This window comes from Anticarsia gemmatalis, chromosome 19 (assembly GCF_050436995.1).
Source record: "Anticarsia gemmatalis isolate Benzon Research Colony breed Stoneville strain chromosome 19, ilAntGemm2 primary, whole genome shotgun sequence".
NCBI lineage: Eukaryota > Metazoa > Arthropoda > Insecta > Lepidoptera > Erebidae > Anticarsia > Anticarsia gemmatalis.
The window spans coordinates 6,259,365-6,282,567 of NC_134763.1; the positions used below are offsets into that span (position 1 = coordinate 6,259,365).

Consider the following 23,203-nt stretch of genomic DNA (forward strand, 5'->3'; position numbering starts at 1 on the left):
ATAGAGAAACAAGTAATGATACAAAATAGCACGGCTGATAAAACTTTATTAGGATGGTTTAACATAAATATAAAAATAAGGTGCATTGGACAGATGGCCATGACTTGACTGCTTCACTAGCAATGGCAGGCAAGACTCCAACTCTTCAGATCTCACAGAGAGAGAAGAGCACACTTCAATGGACCTCATCCTACGAGCTAGGACAACACGGTGGTATAGTTCACATTCACATTAGGTTTATAACACAATGTATATTGTGCTCTATATCTTCAGTCTTGACACATTGTCTCAGCTTCAGAGCCTCATTACTGAGTTGCCATGGCCTTCTTCTTCGGTTTCTTTAGTCGTTTTAATCCATTTACACTTGTTTTTAATAAGTTTGAATAGGCAGTGCTGAACTTTTCTACATCCTTTTGCTCAATAACTGTTGAAAGTTTTTTGCTGCCAGATTGTGCCCTTATTAAACATTTGTATTCTGGATTGGCGACTGCAGGCGTACCGTCTCTTGGATGTGGTTTAGTCCGCCCATCATCTGAGAACAAAATGAAACATCAAGCAAAGTCATAACAAGAAATCAAGAGAACTTGAAACTTGAATCAGTACTTACATCTTTTCATTGTCATCGTTATTGAGCCTGAGCTACGAGCTTTTTGGAACAACTTTGTTAACTCAACAAGGAACTGAAAATGAAATAACATGATAAATTATCGTAATATGTTAAAAATATACATGTACACAGAAACAAAATCAAATAGTGCTTACCTCATCATTTCCTAACAAAACCATATTGTATGATTATGATTATTATGTGTTACTTTTAGTACTTTACGGATATATTTACGAATTAGTAGTTTCTGTACAAAACACACATTTTACGAATAAATTATTTGAAGCATTGCAGTCTCACACATTAGGGACACGTTGACATGCGTTGTCAACTTTATCTTGACAGAATGACAGAAACTTGACATTAACATAATGTAGCCAGTACCAAAATTAATAATACCAGTTATATTCGTTTTACCATGGAAGTAATAATAATAACTTCCATGCGTTTTACAATCTAAGATATTGCAAAAGGTTTTACAAAAAAATATTCCATCATAAAATAATCTTTCACTTAATAGATTTAAGGTCTGGGTCTTCTTTATCTGAGTCTGCTATGCAACACATTGCATGTGTGTTTTCTTTATTTACTTGTTAGGTAGGTAGTTGTTTATATTGAATATCTTTAGCTATAAATTACATTTGGTCGCTTCTATTATGACGGTTAAAATAGGTTTCATTTGTAAAAGTAAAAGTATTAGAAAAATAGTAAGTGTTTAATTCTGGCTTTTCCATTTCGCTCCAACAATATTCATGATAATCGTAACAGCACAGACAGACCTTTACATAAATAATTTTAATAATCCTCACCCGTGCACTACCCCTGTCACCCGGTATCTCATAAACCCTATCGCTAATACGTAATTGTATAGCTAATAGGTTTATGTTAATATCGTCGGAAGTTTTCACTCTTACAGTAACTTGCCTAAATAAGTTACTGTAAGTGTGAAAACTTCCAGTCATTCAGTTTTGCAACATTGCTGCACTGTTCTCCATAAAGCGGAGAGAGTTTTTGAAACATTCACCAGAGAAGATCGTTTTCCTTGCGGCGATCTATCGGTTACATTTATGTCAACGCAAGTCCATCGGATGTGCCGTTATCAATTGCACAGGTCTATTCCAACAAACGTGCTCCGGTTGACCTGCACAGGCAGACCTACCCTCCAACATCTATGGTAAATAACTAAATGAACATTTATTTAATTTAAGGGCGTCTGTCTAAATAAATTTCTAATTAGGTACCTACAACTTCATCAAAACTAACTTTAAATTTCAGTTAACTATTATTTTATTCGTAACTCGTTGTTTTGATCACGAATATAAAACAATTTGATTTTCCGATTGTAAGATGTAGTTGTGACACAAAACGAACAAGTTAGTATCATCTTGTGAGCCGTTAGAGAAGACACTCGGTTGTCTTCGGTTCTGATTGTCCCCCGACCGGCAGATTCGGTGGAGTTTGTAGGTAATTCCACGAGGAGTGAAACCGAATGAAGGGGCGCCTAAGATTTTCATGATGAGAGGCGTCGCTGAAAACCTTAGGAGAGTCTCATGGTGAAGAAAAGGCAATAACGCGGCGTGCGTATTCTTTTCTGAGTAGGTAGGCAGGTATATGCACTTATGTAGTCACCATGTGCACATCAGCGCAGACATTGAACACCTTGTGATTTGAGTGGAGCCCATCGAGGTGTCCACTCCTGCTACTGCTACTTCCGCGTAGAATAGGCGGTAACCCAGTTTCCCCATATTAAAAATAACTTCCATTCCCGTTGCAATATTTTCCTTGATTCTGTTATAGTTACTAACCAAGAATTCAGATTTTTAACTGCATTTTATCGGCATCATGATACTATAGTTACTACATACTGAAATCGCAGGGTAGATTCTACAAGTAACTAATTAAACATTATTCAATTCGCAATGTAGTATTCCTCAATATACTCTATGCAGTGCCACATACTATAGGCTTATTGATCGGGAAGCAACGGGCGTAAAGAGAGTGTTTTTTTGGGCTGAGTCACAAAAATAAACCAAGTCACCTTGACAGGTCGATCGTCTCCAATCCACGGCTACGGCAACCTTAGCCCAGTGTCGTGAGGTTGGTACGATTCAATATTACTGAAACAATAATATTGTGAAGAAATAAGTACCGATTATTTTCTATATTAAAAGTGAATATTGACAGCGGGATTGTTTTCTTTGAGGTTTATTAACCTATATTTATTTATAGCAAGCGACTTACTACAGTATGAACTATTGATAGAATGTGAACATAACAAACAAACGTGAAGCTTCAGAGCGACTACATACAACACAAACTAACTACATGGTAGTGTTATTGTGACGTGCTACCTCGACGGTAGTGCTAACTCGCTTTACCCTGTTTACCGGGGAAAATATCGGGTATATTTGTGTAAAATAATAACATGGCTGTTTCAAATCCCGGTAAGATGTTTTAAATTATTTATGCGTCTATTTTTTGTTAACTCGTGTCTCATGAAATATATTAGAGACGGAAAAGGTACTCGCTTTATACAAATCATTGTATTTATTGTAAAAGCAATGTGAATCACAACTACCATAGGTATAGGCTGTTGTCGAGGAAAATAGTAATTGAAGAAGTAGGTAGTTTAAATCATTATGAGCTGAGAATAAACGAGTGGCAAGAATAATTTACAGGTGCTATCATGTAATGCTCGGTAGAATTACACGTTACAGTTATGTCTAATGAAAAAAGACCGGAAACTGGCTAAAAAACGTGTAATGTGATCGAAAGTTATTGTGAAGTCTTGAAGTTGAAACGTTTTTTACTTATTAGGTATGAAATATAGAATGCATTATTAGTTCTTTGCTAATCGTTCATAGTTATAATTTATGTAGGTACCTACGTGTGACACGCAAATTGCAGGATATGTAATTACCCAGTAGTGTAAGTCTAGTAACATAGTTTCAACTGTTTCCAATGGTTTCATTAATAAATAAAACCTTCATTATGCAAGCGTGGAAATCCAAGATTTCGTTTCGAAATTTTACCATTTTTATTCATTGTCTTCAGCGAAACAGATTCGCGAAGTTTATAATTTTACAAAAAAAAATCGATTAAAAACTAAGGTCTATTAATTTCCGATACGCTTTATTGGTCACTCAAACTGCATAGGGTACACGTGTACGTCGATCCCGTGGTGGAGGCTGGACTAATTATTAAAAAAAACGTTTATCAATTTAACAATTAAGTATACCGTTCCAGAACAGAATGTATACATATCGACCGTAATAATAATGAATAGATCATTGAGTTATTATTACATATTTATACCTAAAACCCAATTATACCTATAGATACGGTTAACTAGTTACTACCTACTAAAGTTTTTTGTTGATTTGAAGTACCGACCGTCGTATTTTTTCTTCTAACCTAGTTCATAGCAAATTAAGTACGTTAATAAGCGTAGGTACGCTAGACTAGTTTTAATCACAATATTAACAATTGCGATTGTGGGTTTAAAACCGTTGCAGTGCATAGGTACTTATGTAGGTATAGGTACCTATTAGAAATCTACTCATGTGTAGTATGTGTCTAGATAGATTGGTACTAAGCACTCTTATTACATCTTAATAACATAGATAGACAGGTACCTACTACAGTCTTAACTGTAATATTGTGTCGATTGTTAAGAATAGCGATCAACGTGTAACTTAATTTCAAAGTATTCATTAGAAAACAATAAAGTTCTTGGTTTTATCCTCGACTATATAAATCGTTAAAATGTCGCTACAACTATTATAATACCTGGACATCATCATAGGCCTGTGTAGGGACATCTATTGCAGATGATTAAGGTGGCGTCAGACTACTGGCTTTCGTTTGTGGCTCATTGCTTTTACGGGAGTGGTAACAGTGACAACATTTACGACAGTTAAAGGTGCTAGAGGAAGATGACATTGCGGTGCGTGGTGTCGTATAATACATATAACTCGTTTTATTGTGCTTGTTGTCTGAATGTGAATCACAATCGTTATCAGGTCGAATGTTTAAACTCGATAGTTGTCATGACTCGCTCTGCACAGTCTACTCTATCTTTAAAGCGTAGCATTGGAGGGTCTGCAGGTCTTATTTGGCATTAGCAGGTATTTCGCCTGCCTTTTTTTTTACTTGGTTAATGCATGAAATTGCATCCCCAACGCCCAGGGGAGCGCTGGGGTATGTGGGGCTCTCCGAACCAGAAGGGCAAGGCCTACCCACTAAACCACCAAGGTGTTGCCTCCTTGCCGCTCCGCCTCCAGTGCCGAGGCTACGGGAACGAGCTATTTCGCCTGCCTAATCTGTCCTGGCTAACGAGAGGCTTTCATACCGTAAACATAACGAAGCCAACGTAAACGTCCCTGGTTTAGCAGTAATAATACTTGACAATTTAGCAACTGATAACACACATACAATATGCTTGATGCAATACAGCCATTCAGTGGTACAACAACTGTAAACGATTGATGTGTTAAGTGGATCTAATTGCTTTGTTTGTGTTATGGTAACGTATGTTTTTTTATGAATAGTGAATACATTCCCAGGGTTGTCACATTTTAGCGTAGGTATGTGGTACCAGTCACTAAGGCTTTTCAGTTGCAACGCGCAGTGTGCATCGTCCTGTTCCTAGAGGGACAATCGATTTCTGAATTTCGCGCATGATGTGCATTACTTCCTGATTTTTAGTAGGTGTGGCCACTGTGTTGTGCATTTTTAAGCCTGTTTTTTTATTTTCCTTTACATAACGGATAAGTCCGTTCCTTCACATGTTCTTGCCGATTTTTTCTACTCCGTAAGGTACCCTGTTACCCAGAGAATAAATAGCCAAGAAGCCAAAGCAACATTAGCCTGTTAGTCGTGACAATATAGTGACGGTAGGTACATTTTAAGTTTAGGGAAGGTTACAAAAAATGTCTAAACTAGGTACCTACTAACAAAGTTATGTCATAATCTAACGCAGTAGGCAGGTATTATTGCATGTCGCAACAGATCACGGATGGAGTCAATCAATGTTTTGTCGACCGACGACCGAGTCGTGTTATTAAATAAGTAACTGTGAATGTATCATGAGTTCACGCTACAGAGTCTGTTGTCTTTTTTTTTAGTCCTAAATAAGAGACAAAAAAGCATCATATTATAGATTAATGGACAGAACAGATACTCGTGCTCATCACACAATTATTTGTCCTGGGTGGGATTCAAACCCACACGGGGCGTTACGGTTATTGCGGCGTGGTAAGGGACCACGTTAACCACTGCGCCAAGCGTGCAGTTAAAGTTGTAGTCTAAGTAGGTACCTACTCTATGTTTACTTATAAAATAAACATCTGGTTGTTCTCTGTATATGTCCGATATTTCCACAGTAGGTTATCGCTCAAGGTGAATAGATCTCAATAACTATACGAAACTTAATTGTCGTCATAAACAAGTTTGTTTAATAAATAAAATCTTGGATCAAAATCTGCCGAGTCATGGTTTACCGAACTCTGGTGGCCGTTTCGACCTTGTGTTAAGTTAAACTAAGTTATCAAGTCATTCCTGACTCATAATAATAATGCATTGTATGCACACTGTTGCTAACACCTAACAGATTTTTTTTCCATACAGTTAACTAATAATTCTGAGATAGTTAAATTGGCATGAGATGGGACAAAAACTGTCACGGATTAGAGAGACAGTTACCTACAGTAACGACTTGTAGCCAAGTGTCTTTTTCTAATTTCCCGGCTATGAGGTCCAGGAGTCGATTCTTTGATTGGACACTGGAATCTGTGCCCGATGGTCCCGCAGTATGGAAAATTGCGATGTTATTCAGATGTATTTTTTTGTACTCATTACAAAATAGGTATTTGTACACAAGTTTTTCTTGCATTACGTAAGTAATAAGAATAACAGCGACACATTGAAATACAGTCACATGACCCGTAAGACGTCTCACCTAAGACTTTTTTTATGTAATTTGGTGTCATTAGCCCCTACTCCCTAACTCTATTACGTGTTAGTTAATTAACTTATATGTAAAGTTTGGAAAATTAAAGTAGTAACTATCTATACCTATTTCTCGAATTCTCTTAGTTTAACTAACGGACAATGTATTTGGTACCTACATTTTCAGTTGTATTGCGCGTCATTATCTCTATTATTTCTGTTAGAAAAATTTACAGATATCAATGGAAAAGTCTCTGTAGCCGACCGCCTAGGGACACCTTATTTTGCTAAAAAAAAATCTGATAATTGATAAAGAAGAATATTCTTAAAGTAGATATAGCACTCGAGATGAAACCAATTTATTGCCTACCACCGTTCTTAATTTATTGTTTTGTTTTAACAATTAAAATCCAATTTACTCATTAGTCGCCACTTAACTATCTATTATTATTTTCTTATCAACAATTAACTACGAGTAAATATGTATTATTGTTTATGGTTACATAGTAGGTACTTGAATATAGGTAGGTACCTACCTACGTAATCTGTCCTTTGAATTGCAAGTGTTTAAGAACAGTATGCAGTAAACATAGGTACATAGTACCTAGGTAGGTACTTATCATTAAATAATTATTATTTAGATCTCAACCGATCACATTTCGATTGATCACAATTTTTCAAAACAAAAGTAGGTAAGCACCTAAATTAATTGTGTGTTTACTAGGTACCTATTTTAACTTACGACGTTATTTTTTTACAGTTCCACACTACGTGACCGCCGCTGTATCGACAGTGGGGGTCCTTGGCGGGGCCTATTACGCATACCAAGCTTATCAAGAGAAGAAGAACAAATTGCCGGACGAATGGAAACAAGTCGGTTATCTCAAACGTCTCTATGTGTACCCAATAAAGTCATGCGCGCCAGTTTTATTGAACCAGGGTGAATGTACCTCCCTTGGCATGAGGGTCGGCTGGCTTCGTGATAGGTTCGTATTCATACGGTAGTCGCCTACCAGTCATCTACTCTTTATGAAATGTCAAAAACACATTTTAGTATAGATATACGACGTAGTGACGTCACTATTGCACAAATGAGTGTCTAATAAAATGTTTCAGTCTGTAATAATTACAATTTCAACATTGTTTACGAAAAAGCTACATAGCCGCCATAGCCGGAGCATTTTAGATAAACCTTTTACGAGTACGAGTTTAATAATTTTTCGTTAAGCCAAACAACTACCAAATTGTGCGCAATAAGTTCAACATTGTCATAGAAGTAAGACTAATGAATAGATAAAACATGTTTCGACATACATACACTTAACGTTTGATGACACTAGTTATCTTGTCAATATTGAGATCAGTCATTATTATTAACCACTCACTGATAATAAATAATGTGGGACATAAATAAATGTTTGTATAGCGACAAATAGCATGAGACAGCAGAAGTGCATTATAAATGAAAGATGAATATCTAGTAGGTAGCACACACCAAGGATCTAAATACCTAGGTAAGGTACAGATCTCAATAAATTAGGATCTCTTAAATACCTATATTCTATACTACTCTATCCGACGCAAATCATTATTCCTTAATCGACGACGTTTAGATACTGGGCCATCTATACTTATCATGTTTTACTATATAACGCAGGGTATTGATGATTGTCGACGCAAAAGACAATAACTTCATCACAGCAAGAGTGTATCCTGAACTACTGAAAGTTCAGCCAACTATCAAGAATGCCATCCTTACATTGGAACATCCTAGTATGGAAAAGATCGAAATTAATTTGGCGGAAGTAAGTAATATCAAAGTATTTTACTACGTATATTTATACGAGTTAATGTTTATTCCGACATGCCTTTTAATATATGTCTTTAACCTTATAAAGTCCATCAACTTATTTATGTAATAGGTAGGTATATTTATAGCAAATAACAACAAGATTTTTATGAACCTCGGTTATTTTAAAAACATACTCTATTGGAACTATTATAAGTAGGTTACCTACGTACTTAGTGTAGTTATGTGTTATTAGATATTGTATATCTTAATTAATTAAGTGCGGAGCGCGTCAATCAGTCAATGAAACTAACTATGAAATATTACTTAGATAGATTTAAGTAAGTACCTACAGTACTAGCAACACACTTTACAGGTGATTTAAGTGAATTTCCATGTTTTTTCTTAATTCCTAACAGCTAACCAACCTATAGATAATAGGTAGGTTAGTGCCTATAGTTATGGTTATGCCTAGTTACTTAGCTAAATTATGATTTTTTATCTGCTTTTCAGGTAATGGTTACTCAAAAACAGATGAATGCAACTGTATGGAAAGCTGAAGTGCCTGTATACGATTGCGGCGATGAAGTTAACAAATGGATCACCAAGTACGTATTGACATTGAACCCAATTATTACTTTTATCAAGCTTTTATATTCCAGTTTCATGCTTAATTACATTAATTACATGTTTCTTACACTGTCTTATCGACAATGTTGTATATTTACGCGACTGCGTACATTGCTACTTGAACAAAAGAATAATAGAGATAAAAAAAATAGGTATTGCATGTTAATTCCTACGTCTTTGAATTTGACCCGACTCTTTGATGATTTTTGTTTACCGATCTCTAAATATCAGAAATATAAAGAAAAGTATGTTTTTAGATTCCTCGCTCGTCCGGACATGAACTTCCGTTTGGTCTACTACGCAGCTCAAAAGTGCCGACCCAAAGTAGGAGCGCCAAAAGTATTCACTAAGTGGAGGAAGAGTGATACGGTAAGCGCCTCCACCTACCTAATTTAAAAAGAGACTAAGTATACAAAATTATTTTACAGCTACGAGAACCATAGATATTATTTAAAAAAAAAAGTTTTTTAGTAGGTACCTACCTACCTATTCCAATAAATGAAGTTTTTTTGCGAATGAAGGTATACAATATTTTAACGATATTACTTTTCAGGGTATTTTCCCGGACGAATTAGCTTTCAACCTTATCAATGAGGCCTCAGTTGATGATCTGAACACACGACTCAACGACGTTAAGGTCAACGAAACCTACTTTAGGCCCAATTTCCTACTGACAGGAGCTCAAGCTTATGATGAAGACAACTGGAAGTATCTCAAAATAGGAGAAAATATATTTGAAGTGATCAAGCCATGCACTAGGTAAGATTATCGATTTTCTCTTGAAAAATAATGTAACATTTGTAAACTATTTTAAACGCTTTAGCGTTAATCAAAAATAGGTTACCTATCTAACAGCAACTAATGCGTAGTTTAACCGATTCGTTGCGACTTGCGTTTTCGTAAACTTCTAGCTGTGGCGGCAAACAAATATATTTCGTGACACGCCTGTCGGGCCAACCGCCATAGAAGTTGATGACACGCCTATAGTGCTATCAGCCATGTGTAAAAGAAAAAGGGTTTTATGCTTATTTTCTACCTATTCAGACGTGATTCAGTTTAGTCGACTTCTAACGTCAGTTGTGAACGGAAAGATACGTGGTTATAATTGGTATTTAAAGTGGCTAACTAAGTGGTTTCAGTGAAATGGATGGTGAGTAATTTTTTCATACGCAAGTTGTAAACCTTTTGTACTATTTAAAAAAAAAATTAAAATGGCCTAAAGCAGCTTATCGTCATAGAATTACAACGTTTTGTTGTAAATACTGTAATGTAAATGACACAGCCGACACAGGTGCCGGTTGACTCATTTATTAAAATAATATTTTAAGAAATGTAGCCGTTGCAGGTTGCAGCTATCATCGTTTAATTTAATATGACTGGACTTCTTAACAGATTATATTTAAAAATGTACAAATACACATAAACTTAATATAGCAGTAAATTTATTTATATGTATTTGTAAGAATAGTGTTAATGAAAACCAATATATTTAGTGTAAATAAAACGAAGGGAATTTTTTACTTCCCTACTTCATTTATTATTTTTATAGTAACCTGTTAGTCATTTTGCCATATACCTATCGATTATATAATAATACTAGCTGACCCGCGCAACTTCGCTTGCGTCACATAACAGATAATTTTCCCCGTTTTTGAAAAAAAAATTTACTGCGGCTTTGCTCGTATTGGTCATAGCGTGGTGTTATATAGCCTATAGCCTTCCTCGATAAATGGGCTATCTAACTCTGAAAGATTTTTTTCAAATCGGACCAGTAGTTCCTGAGATTAGCGCATTCAAACAAACAAACATACAAACTCTTCAGCTTTATAATATAAGTATAGATGATTGAAATCTTGAATGTAGTTTGTTATATTTTTGTATTTGTCTCTAAAATAAAAATGGCATTTTATTATTTAAAAAAAGTGTTTGTAAACCTATACATATAAGAAAATTATAACAATCTCATGTCTGCACATTATAGATCATATTAAAGAAAAACTAAAATAGGGGGTCTTCATACAACCAACAGAAGCCAAAAATATGACTAATTTTTTTTGTCTGTCTGTTTGTTGTTTGCTTTTCACGCAAAAACAACTGGACGGATTTAGATGAAACTTTTTTGTTATATAGCTATTAGTCTTCGCTAACATATAGGCTATTTTCTTTGGAAATTCGCTCTTTAGGGGGGTAAGTTTGTATGAAACTCCGTCAGTTTTGGAGTTAATTCGATTAAAATTAATATTTGGCTACATAGTTAGAAATTAAGAATGACGCAATAAATATTTTTGGAAATTCTGCCTTAACGGGGGTGAAAAATTTTCAATGAAATTACGTCGGTTTTGAAGCTAAATCTATAAAAATTAAAGTTGTTTAGCAAGCAAGTGGTCATGATCTCCTGGTAACTGTGAAAAGGTTTATAGAGAGTTTTTATAGTTTATAGAGCCGTTTTTTAGTTTTTTAGGCCTAATTCTGATCGGAAAATAGATCCACAGCTACCAGGAGATCATGACTGATTGGTGTTGTTATTTCCATATTCTGTTCTTCTAGCATGTTCAAACACGGTCGAGCGGGATAAAAAGTATCCTATGTCCCTCTCCTGGCTCTAAGCTACGTCCCTACCAATTTTCAGCCAAATCTGTTCTGCCGTTCTTGAGTTATAAGGACTTTCTTTTATATATATAGATTTGTATGAGAAAAAGAAAAGGGTTATTTTTAGGATTTTTCCAGCGATAATTCTAATTTTTCTCGCCGTAAAAACCATCCTTAAACTTCAACGAACATTTAAAAAAAAGATTTGGCCAAATTGGTGGAGGCGTTGTTGAGTTATGCGCTTACCAACACATTTTGCGATTCATTTTTATATTATAGATATACTGCAATACTACAAAGAAAATAAAGTTTAATTATTATTACATTACCTATGTAAACTCGAATAACTTATTACATAAAGTGAATTTAAAAACATTACATCCTTAATCATTCCTATTGTATTTCTTGTCTTACATGGTTAAAACAGGTGTGGCTATTAATTATAATCCATAATCATAGCTAATCGCAGTGATCGTAATGCAACTTATCAAGGTTGTCAACTCCCGAAATTATCTGATTCGCATTATTTCCAGAAACGAAGACTATAGGAATAATCTATATTCAAAACAAATAAATCTTTAGTTTGAAAGCACCTCATGAAATCTCAATTTGAGCGAGTTTGAGATATGATATTTAAAAAAGACACGCCTCTCGTGTCATACGCCATATATAAAAGAATTGAATGGCACGCCTGTCGTGCCATACGCAACGAATCGGTTAAATTATGTATGACTGACGATAGATTATTGAAAAGGTACCTACATAATACTGCTTGCAGACTCCTAGAACATAACTTAATGACATAATAAGAAATGTTCGCATCGCATTTTTGTCGAACTAACCCACCCCTAATTACGTTATTTGTTTCTACTTTCAGATGCATCCTGACAACAATTGATCCTGAGACTGGAGTCCGTAACAAGAACATGGACCCACTTCAGACTCTCAGAAAGTAATTATTTTGCACTACCTTTACCTATTATGTTACTTTACACACTCGTATGTATTATTTTTATTAAACACCGACCGCTCATAGTAGGAAGTATCTATATACTTACCTACGCGTGTAATGTGGTGGTGATGATTTTTACTACGCGCGGTGGTCAAGACGAATATTTGAATACTCTTGGTTACACCAATATATTTTTTGTAGCTGTCTTAATTCACCAGATAATCCAGATATCATTAGTACCTATCTAAAAAAAATAGAACCAAATTGCAGACCTTTGTTTTATGATGGTTGCTAAGAAGTTAAATTAATGCGACTTTAAAATATTTTTGAACTAGGTATTAAATTATTTGCGGAATTGAACGTTAAGCCAGAATCGCCACCAAGTTAAACAAAAAAAAGCTTTAAAGCCAAAAAGAAAACCTTTTTGGCTTTAAAGCTTTTTTTTTGTTAACCTTTTCACCGCCACGGACGTTAAGAGACGTAAAATTGAAAATCGCTCACGACGCCATCGACGTGATAGCACGTCAAAAATATCACTTTTTTATAGTTCAAAATAAACATACAACAATACGTTTCAAGTGTTTTCTTTCTCCTGTTATTATTACCTAAACATATTTATTACATTATTACACAAAGACATATAATAATTAGACAGTTGTACCTGAAAAAAAAACAAAGTAAATCATCATGCAAAATGTATAAATTTAGCCCGCAAATCCACGCCACAGACGTGAAGACGCGTCAACTAGTGATGTGCAAGGAAAAGGACTACAATCTAAACACTTTATGCAATATTTCGAAAACAAATTGAAATACTTCACTCCTTTCTGAAAAAAAATTTTTTGTCTGATATGTTTTAAATTAGATTCAATACAAACCTAAATATGTAATAAAACTACCATATCTAGTGATAAACTCATGACTAAATAAGTGCAAATCGATCATTTTGTGGCAACTCTCGCGCATCTCTATTAGCGGAATCCCTTACAGTGCTTCGTACGCCACTGACGGAATCAGACGGCGCGCTCTGACGTCACCCGCGCTGCTGGACACTCGTAGTGTTGTTGCAATACGTTATTAATAATAGGTACATAAATTATTAATAATAATAATTTTATTTAAATTGCTAATTAGGCTTGGTGAACATGGACGAGAATCTTTAGAAGTAGACATAATTAGCAAAATATTTTCGTAGTACGCGGAATAACAGTGACATTTCGAATCATAGAGCACAAAACATATTTATTTTACCGAGTCATAGAGTTCTTTCAAACTGTGTTTCCATGTTACTACATCAAAATAAATTTTATAGACTAGAAAAATATTACGAAAATTTTATTTCTACATTTATTAAAATCGTAAGATACGAGTACGAAACAATTGTGCAAAATTGAGTATTGATTATAATTTAACGTATTCAGATGAATGATTAAACGTAACGATATATTATACTTCACTCCGACTTGCCACACTGGTACATCTCTAATATAAGGCGGCAAAATTTGAAATCGCAGCGCTGACCACGCCAGTGGCGTTTCTTAACGTCAAAAGGTGTCGTCACAACTGGGATTAGTGCTGTGACTTTTTGAATAAAATATTTGAATTAAGTACTTTTTTTATGCAAATTGTTCGTGTATATCATTGTTATTTTTGGGTAATGAGTACTGAGTAGTGTAAAGTTGACACATGGGAGAAATTCAATAAAATTTTGTGGTACTTTTATGCAATTTTTACTCATAATATAAGAACACGTAAAATTAATCGAAGTTTTATCGATATACACTTTTCCCGTGACTATTATTTTGTAGGTATAAACGAAGGAATTTATTGCTTGGCGTGGGGAACACCGATTTTCAATATTACTCTGGCGGTGAAAAGGTTAAACAAATAAATAAAAAGGTATTAGGATTTTCCTAATTTACTATGTCGTAAATTATAACAGCCTCGTTTTCTATTCCAGCTACCGTTTAGTAGAAGACCCATTGGTGCGCAAGGCAACAGGTATCTCTCCGCGTATGGGTGTGCAGCTGGCACTGCGCAGTGGACCTGGCGGCCAAGTCTCGCTCAACGATCCCATTTATGTCGCTTACTAAAGACGTACATAATAAAATATATTTTTATATCTATACAATGTTTTTAAAGATATTTTTAATAGTAGTTAAGTAAAGATCTGGTTATCAGTTGTATAACGGTAAACTTTAGGGTTTATATTGCATGTTTTTAAATGTTGATGAAATAAAACGATCTTTTTAGAAATTGGTGGGTTTATTCTTATATACGTAATATTTGTGCCGCTATTTTCTTGTCGTTGTCATTTGATATTAGTAGCCGAGCGAATGTCCCACCGCTCGTGCCCTTCGTCAGATGCTCGGGGTTCACCACGACACAACCATTCGCGTCCTGGAAGATAGTATGTATTACAATAAATAGAAAAATACAATAGCAATATATCAAAAGCACAGTTCTGACTTTATATAATGTACACTTAAAATGTGCATATATATACAGGTTTTGAACTTTGGCCACTGTGAAATAAACAGAAAATGAGGGTTTACAGTCAGAAACTTTTAAATATAAAATTATTTCCTACAAAAGTGCACTACGGAGTTTGTTATGCATTACTTAATGGACTCTATTAAAACAAGTCTTGGCACAAACCTTAACAAAATATCTGAAGTTAGATGGCAGCACGAGCACGTGAGGTGTTGTGTTGAGCTGCGCATGCGATGCCCAGAGTGCTGCATCCATCGCCAGACCGGGCGCGGCCGGCCACAGCGGGTAGTACGACTGCTGCATCACCACGTGGCCCGCCAGTCTAGACAACTTGTCGCCCGCCATACCTCTATACATGTACATTGGTATAATTTATCAATACTAGTACCTAAAAATGAGACCACATAAGCTAGGCTGACAGGATCAGCACGAGTTGAGCTAATTACTTCCAGTTTTAACGTATCAAGATTGGATTTATGAGAAAAAATATTTCTTAAGATCAGAAAATCAGCACGAGTTATGTGCTTTTTACAAATAAACTTGTCAATTAGTAAAATAAGATACAGATTAATACTAACAATGAGATTTCTTCTTGACTGATGTGCATGAGGATGTCCGTGCTCGTAACACCGATGACAATGCCATTGATGTTGAGCGTGCACGGGTCAGGTACAAAGTGGAGGTTTGCGTGTTTCCGCCGACTGGAGTACGCCGGTGTCGGGTAGATGTTCACGTGGAAAGCGTCCTTATTGCTAGAGACTATGTATATCTTTGTATATGGGCTGAAAAAAGAGATAATATTATTTTTATGCTGTCTACATCGTTGTCCCATATGGTAGAGGAAAGCTACATCACAAAAAGCTGCAAATGTGATGTAAGCAAACGGCCTACCATACGATACGATAATAAGTGGTTTGACGCTATATATTGATATTCTAAAAAATTATAAAAGTGAAAATACATTAAAATCAAAATTAGTAAACTTACCTAGTATTACTTATGTCACCTAAATTATCAACTAATTTGTCAAAGAATGATTTGTATGTTTCTGCCATAGTGTTGTCCTTCACTTTTGCGTGTTCACTGTCGAGGAAAGGTCCCGTCATGATCACCACGTGCGGCCTGTGTGTGCTTATGTATGTGACTAAGTCTTTTAAAGGTTCATAGGCCATGTTGTCTGATGTTGTATACGGACCAGCCGCTACCACTAACGACATTTTACCTAAAATACACAATTTCTTAAATAATATACACAGTCTCTTCATTGATACGTCAAGTAATTAAACTTTAAAGAACTTCCCATTGTGTCCAAATGACATTAATTTCAAAATATCGAGAAATAACGGTTCCAAAAAAATACACAATATTAATGGAATCATGATGTTTACTAATAGTTAATACAAACTAAATCATGGAAATTCAGGCTGGTTACTAGGGAGCCAATAATAGATGTTCAGATACAAATAGACCTATCTAGATGACATAAAGACAAATATCTTTGGCACCATTAAATAAAATAATTGATCTAAATTATGTTACACCTTTTATACTAACCATTAGTTGTGTTCATCATGTCTGCCTTATGATCTGCTACAGGTAACGAGGCGTCACAGAACACTTCGTGCGCCACAAACTTATCGCCGCGCGGGTTTATACCTCGCATCACCACAGTCTGCCCAGGGAATAACGAATACTGCTTCACACTGTTAGAATGTTAATGCAGTTTTACATAAAAGCACTTTTGATAGCAACTTAGGCGTTAATAGTTAGTTGAAGTCAGGGGTAAGGCTCAATTTTCCTGACGAAAAAAAAAAAAAAAAAAAAAAAAGGGGTAAGGCTCAAATCACACCGCGATGGCAGCGGCGGTTTCTTAGCACAATTTATAGACCAATTAAAATATGAAACTGACTGCCTTCTTGGTGTGATTTGAGCCTAACGGTCAGCGGGTCGAGCAACCTTGATTGCGGACATTAGGTGGACGGCTGGCCGCTTAGTGGTATTAGAGCTGAACCTCTCTTGACTTATGCAGGTGCGTACAAAGTCGGCTCTATGTGAAAAAAATTATCAGCACTAGCTTAATCAGCCAGTGCTGATAAATTTATGGTTAAAACATTAACCATACGACAAATAAATTATAAGTTTAAGGTGTCAAGCAACATTGCTCGCCATCATCAATATTAGCCACAATTTTCTGTGCAGCTATGTCATTTACTATTCAAAACTAATGCATAAGGTTTCTCAACTTAAAATAATTTACGTGCGTACTACAGAAGTTTAAAAAAAGTAATCAGACAAATGTACAAGTAGACACCATTATACAATAATTCCTAAAATTACAGTATAAGTAAAATATACAAACTTGTCTAAATCTACAGGTACAGCTTGACTAAGTGAGTGTTCCCATGTTCCTTGCAGTACAACACTCTTGGCGTTGAGGCGCGCGTCTGCGTCGCACTCTATGCGACCCGCCACTGATACCTCTGCCTGTAATGTTTATTTGAACGTTTAACTTACTATTTTATGGCTAGTTTTACTTCTGAAGTAGTGTAAGAAAGCGTATCAGCCGTTTACATACATATACAGCCTTGCTCATAAGTATTAGGCACCCCCATAAAACACGTGCAACTCATTCAGTATTTAAAAATTGACGAATCCTTTTATCAATATGCTAGGCGGCGTTATCAATAGGAAATTTTAAACAAGGGATTGCAAATTCTAAGGTGTCATAAAACATCTGGTTAACATTTTGTTAATTATGTCATTTTTTGAAATAATTTTATTTTTTGAATCAGTCTTCTTTCATTACTCGTAGTGTCAAGAGGCTATTATTTGCGACTTATTTGTAAATTAGATACAGTCTATTTTACGAAATGCCTAAATTAACTCAAGTGAGTGTGGAAAATCGGATAAAAATTCTAACTCTACATGAACAAGGCAAGTCTCAGATAGAGATTTCCAGAATGGTGAAGTGTTCTCGCTGTGCAGTGCAAACTGCTATCAAAAGGTTTGCCGAGACTGGTTCTCACGCGGACAAACCGAGAACAGGTAGAAACTATAAGACAACAGCGCGACAAGACCGATTACTTATTCGTAATTCCCTCAGAAATCGCAAAAAAACTTCTTCTGAGCTCGCTGCAGATCTTTCAGAGACTATTGGAAGATCAATTAGTGCTTAAAAAGAAGATCTTAGAATGGGCTCTGAGACACCAACATTTAACTGAGGAAGATTGGTCCAATGTTGTGTGGTCCGATGAATCTAACTTTGAGGTAAGTTTTATATCATTAATGTTAAATATCAACAACCATTTCGCTTTCAACAGTTTAATTTTAGAAAAAATATGACAAATTTTAAATCAAGTTTATTTCGGTAATTTTTCAGATTTTTGGGACGCTTGGTGTAGTTTTTGTGCGACGGCGTGTCGGTGAAGAATACCACCCAAGTTGTGTGGTACCTACCGTGAAACACGGAGGCGGGAGCATTATGATCTGGGGCTGCATGTCTGCCGATGGAGTGGGCGAAATGTTCGTTTGCGAAGGTCGTATGAACAGCCAAAAGTACATAAATGTACTGGAAAGCGCGTTGATGCCTTCTATGACGCGCATTTTTGGCGACACAAACTTAGACGGTGTCAAATTCCAGCAGGATAATGCTCCCTGTCACACATCGGCAGTCACAATGCGTTGGTTCCGAGAGAACAACATTGACTTACGAGATTGGCCGGCACAGTCTCCAGATCTCAACCCATTGAGCAACTTTCGGGTATATTAAAGCGCAAGATACGTGAGCACACCATAACGTCAAAATCGGCGTTAAAAAACGCTTTAATGGAAGAGTTGGATGCCATCACTGCAGATGAATGCAAGAAGCTTGTACGAAGCCTGCCTAATAGGATTGCTGCAGTGATCAAAGCAAAGGGCAGACACACAAAATATTAGTATATTTTATAATTATTTATTAATAAATGAATATTTATTACCAAATTAGTTTAATTTTTCAACCAAATTATTCTTAAGACTCAAAATTATAGGGTGCCTAATACTTATGAGCAAGGCTGTACATACAGCTGTTTCCACCTAGTAAGACAGTCTTTGGAAGTGGGTCTGTTCTAAACGCACTTCCATTGTGAAGAAATATAGCTCAGGGTGTTAAGCTAATTGTGTGTATCATACGCAGTTCTCTGTGAAGAATGGCCTTCCGAGTCTGTCTTGGTCTAACATGACATGTCAGTTGTATATCTTACAGCGGTCTGCCATCGGAGGCGATAATGCCTAAATAAGATCCCCTCGCGGCCAAATGTGAGACCCGAGTTTCCGCCTAATGGCGCTCAGAGAGACTTCATCTGGCAGATAGGTTATCTGACACTAGTTTTAAAACTGTGAAACTGACCCTTGTCTCAAATATTTTGTCACTGCATTAGAAGTTCATTCAGTTTCAGATTAGAAGAAGATATTTAACGCAGGTAGGCAACATAATAATATGTATGTAAATGTGTGTTTCTGGTTTTGGATAAAGTAAAAAATATTAACTTGGCTTTGTACCTGTGTTTTATGTCTAACTGATGTAAGTTCAGTGATCCCAGACTTTTTACTGATACATTGTGACAGGTATCTGATATTGTTGTCGAACATACTGGCTTTCTCATGAAGCAGCTCAAATCCAAACCTAAAATTCACAATAGGAAAATAAATTTCGCATGGCCAGACCAAAGGATTCTATTCCTGAAATGGATGTCTGCTTTTCCAGTAGTAACTAGTAAGCTGTGATGCATATCACCAGGAACAAGTACAGACCAATATGGCATGAGATTAATGACTGCCATCTTCACAAGCTCTGAATAAGTATCAGGTAAGCTATCAAGAGGAATATTGACAGATTTTTTTTACACATTTGCTGTCACTTCATCTATTGTGGATACTTTTCCATAAGTCATGAAACTGGCCCTAATTTGTATTGATGAATGAACTTACATAGCTTTAGTGTATGTCTCACCATCTTCATTAGGTACTTGTGTAATTTTAAAATTTAGAATGTCAGTAGGGCCACATGGCTCTGCAATTGTCTGTAAGAACTGTTCATCTCCAAAAGAATTCACTACTGCTCCTGGGTTATTCCTTGATGCATATTTTGCTGATCCACTGTAAAAATAACAGCATACAGAAAATAGAGGGATAGGATATTATACTTGAATGTGTGCCTGACCAAACAGCTTATGTAATTGATTAAAAGACAAATCAATCTAAACACTTATGGCTCGAGAAAAGTACTATACTGTGTTGTCCAAGTCATTAAAAGTAATATATTTAGACTTGATATATTAATTATTTACTACTGAGGATACAGGTCAGTGATCAGTTTAAAGGTGACCTTGCATTAGAACTTAAATGAAAAAAGAGATCAGATGAGATTAGAACATTTCAGTGCAGTGTTCTAAATACATCTATTCCTATATTTAAATTTGAAATAAGTGAGTTTGATTACCTTTAATTTGTTATTATTATTAATAATTTTACATCTCTACCACCATGGCAAAAATATTTATTAATATCACTCAAGTTTGATCAAAATGTGAAATAGAAAAATAGCTATTCTAATGTTGATTTGAATCCCTAATCTAATATAATTTTTGAACACAATATAATAACATTTTAGCTAGATAATGTAGGTACCTATAAAATATATTTGAAACTTACACTGTTGGCGAATAAGTGGCTGGACACAAATCATTTTGCTGATTAGGTGCTGATTCAATTTCAACTTTAACCCTCTGTAAAAATTACAAAACAAGTACTGGCATTTCAGTTTATCAATGTATATAATGTGTCACATAGTTCCATACACAATACAAAGTTCAAACTTTACTCTATAAGTCGCAATTGCATGACAAGTAATAATTATAATTATATAACATATAAGCAGAATTTATACGTTTTTGAAACATATAGAACAATAGATAACTTGTAATATTATTACCTTAATATTTATGCAAATGGATAATTCTGTTAGCAATTATACATCCTAATAAAGATAACTCATTCGTTTTTTTTGGGTATACATTAAAACTCCTATAAATTTCTTAAAGATATTGTACTTATTCTGGGAAATGATTTTACTAATACATTATACAAATAATCAAGTTATAAAATTGCAATTGTTAAATTTTGCCAGTGTTACCGATAGACATTTCTTAAGATAATGACAAACTGTTAGTAAGCAATAGCAGAATATGTGCAGATTAAGTTGATGGCTGCAGACGAGTATGGATCTAGTCATGATTTAAAAAGAACATGAACCAGAAGCAAACTCGCCCACAAATATCATCAAGTTAATTGTTATGACATGTTTACTTCATGTAACTATCTTTATCTTCATGATGTTGTGCCAGCAAGTAATCAATGAGTGTAGATCTAGTCACAGATAGGATGAACTGTGTTACTAGACATATACCCATTGACCACAAACTGGCAGATCACACTTCCTTTTTTCTTTCTTCGGACTGTGTTAGCTGAAAATATCTCATGCAACCACAAATCCATGACTTTCAAAATCAGTTCCTTAACCATACTTCTAACCCTTAATATTTACAGTATTTTGACAATGATATTAGCATTACCTTGTCCTAAGTATAAAACAAAGAAAGTAACCAAAAAAAAAGTTTATAATACCTTGGGTGTTGTTGCCATATAATTAGAAAGAACTTCGTTGTCTGATCTGAAGCGTCGTTAAGAAACTTAAGACAATGTTAATAATCGGTCACAAGCCATCTTGCATCATAAAAACAAACATTCCATGATAAACAGTTAACGGTACCAACGGCAATAATCTGACAACACGGTACAAACTAAAATACAACTTTTGTAAATAATGAACACGTGGAGCATGCGCAATAAAAGGATACTGGAGTGAGGCGGGCGCCCCGTAAACCGTCAAACTTGTGCCGGTACCCGCTTGTCCGTTTTCTTTAGCGGGCGCGTTAGAACGATTCGCCGCCCGCTTGGAAAATTCCTTTCTCACAAACGTATCCAAGTTATCTAAATTCGGCGCCGAGCCGTTTAAGTTGTTTAAACTGAAGGCCATCCATTGTTCGATGAAAGATTCAGCGTCAATGTTGTATTCTTCGCATAAACTTACGCCTAAGAAAAAGAAGTGAATAATGGAACAACCTTGAACATTCATTTTGTAGCGGTCTAACTTAGATACAAAAGTTATGGCAAACTTTGGAGAACAATTATATTCAAGTGTTTAAAACTTAGCGAGAATCAATAGAAGTACTCACATTTGTTTATAACTTCTTTTGGTACATCAATACCGAAAAATTGAAATTGCTCAGTCACCAATTCTTCGGAAGCCATTTTCTGTAAATTGAAAGAGCGAATGAAAGGAAAGGAAGCAAAAGAGCGCCAACGCCAATCAAAAAGTTTGCGTGCGTTTCGTCAAACTCAAACTTTTGACCACAGATTATAACTTATTTTTTCTTCTTCTTGTAGTAGCAACACCAGCGTAGCTTCTGTTTTTTTAAATTACAAAACGTATAATGTTGTATTTTTAAATTACATACTTATTTATTATTAAGGTAAAAAATGTATCTTTGATTATACCACACTTATGTGATTTTAATGTTAATTGAAAAATGAATCATAATTTTTTGTAAGTGAAAAAAAACTTGCATGGATATGTGTGAATTACAATTTAGGTACCTAATAAAAGTTGGCCCAAACTGGCCTCTCTCTCACACATGCGATTTCCAGAAAAGGCTTATTTTTCTTTTGATATTATTTTTATTTGTAAGGAATCTAAAAATATACGTGATCTTAAAATGTTAAAAATATGTCTTAAATAAATAATAGGTACCTACTTACTTTGATGACCATGAATATTGAATGACAAACACTGACTGACTGATTACACGAATAGCGGGTTCTAATTTCCTGAAATATATATGGCCTATTTTACCACTTCTATTAAATATCTACCAGATAACTCATCAGGTGGAATATTGGCAGTTGTTCTGGTGGCTATCTACCTACCTCGTCTAGTAAAAAATGTTTCAAAAATGGGTAAAATTTATGACCTATTCTCTTCTTTGACGCAAGCTAAGCAGCGCGAGTCAGACAGTAATAATATATAACAATCAGATGTAATTAGTTGATGACTGGCAATAAGACATTTTGTTCAAGGTATGTTATATTTAATAAA

The 23,203-nt window shown here is 35.2% G+C and overlaps 3 protein-coding genes across 3 annotated transcripts; 1 reads left to right on the top strand and 2 right to left on the bottom strand.

The window, feature by feature from the left end:
• Positions 1 to 29: 29 nt before the first annotated feature.
• Positions 30 to 954, bottom strand: Srp14 (signal recognition particle 14). Its single transcript, XM_076126452.1, has 3 exons — positions 763 to 954; positions 608 to 680; positions 30 to 532 (listed from the first exon to the last, which is right to left on the bottom strand). Exons 1-3 carry the CDS (start codon positions 784 to 786, stop codon positions 306 to 308), a joined length of 324 nt encoding a protein of 107 aa, XP_075982567.1. The 5' UTR covers positions 787 to 954; the 3' UTR covers positions 30 to 305.
• Positions 955 to 2,756: 1,802 nt separating this feature from the next.
• Positions 2,757 to 14,772, top strand: Marc (Mitochondrial amidoxime reducing component). The gene is made up of 8 exons (XM_076126450.1): positions 2,757 to 3,051; positions 7,317 to 7,542; positions 8,214 to 8,361; positions 8,859 to 8,953; positions 9,233 to 9,344; positions 9,529 to 9,734; positions 12,442 to 12,516; positions 14,477 to 14,772. The coding sequence occupies exons 1-8, from the start codon at positions 3,033 to 3,035 to the stop codon at positions 14,607 to 14,609; spliced, it is 1,014 nt and encodes a 337-aa protein (XP_075982565.1). The 5' UTR covers positions 2,757 to 3,032; the 3' UTR covers positions 14,610 to 14,772.
• Positions 14,763 to 22,442, bottom strand: PolA2 (DNA polymerase alpha subunit B). The gene is made up of 12 exons (XM_076126449.1): positions 22,284 to 22,442; positions 21,906 to 22,140; positions 21,673 to 21,718; positions 20,701 to 20,774; positions 19,978 to 20,145; positions 19,549 to 19,672; positions 17,369 to 17,493; positions 16,564 to 16,712; positions 15,997 to 16,231; positions 15,588 to 15,791; positions 15,175 to 15,358; positions 14,763 to 14,916 (listed from the first exon to the last, which is right to left on the bottom strand). The coding sequence occupies exons 1-12, from the start codon at positions 22,357 to 22,359 to the stop codon at positions 14,788 to 14,790; spliced, it is 1,749 nt and encodes a 582-aa protein (XP_075982564.1). The 5' UTR covers positions 22,360 to 22,442; the 3' UTR covers positions 14,763 to 14,787.
• Between the last annotated feature and the right edge of the window lie 761 nt (positions 22,443 to 23,203).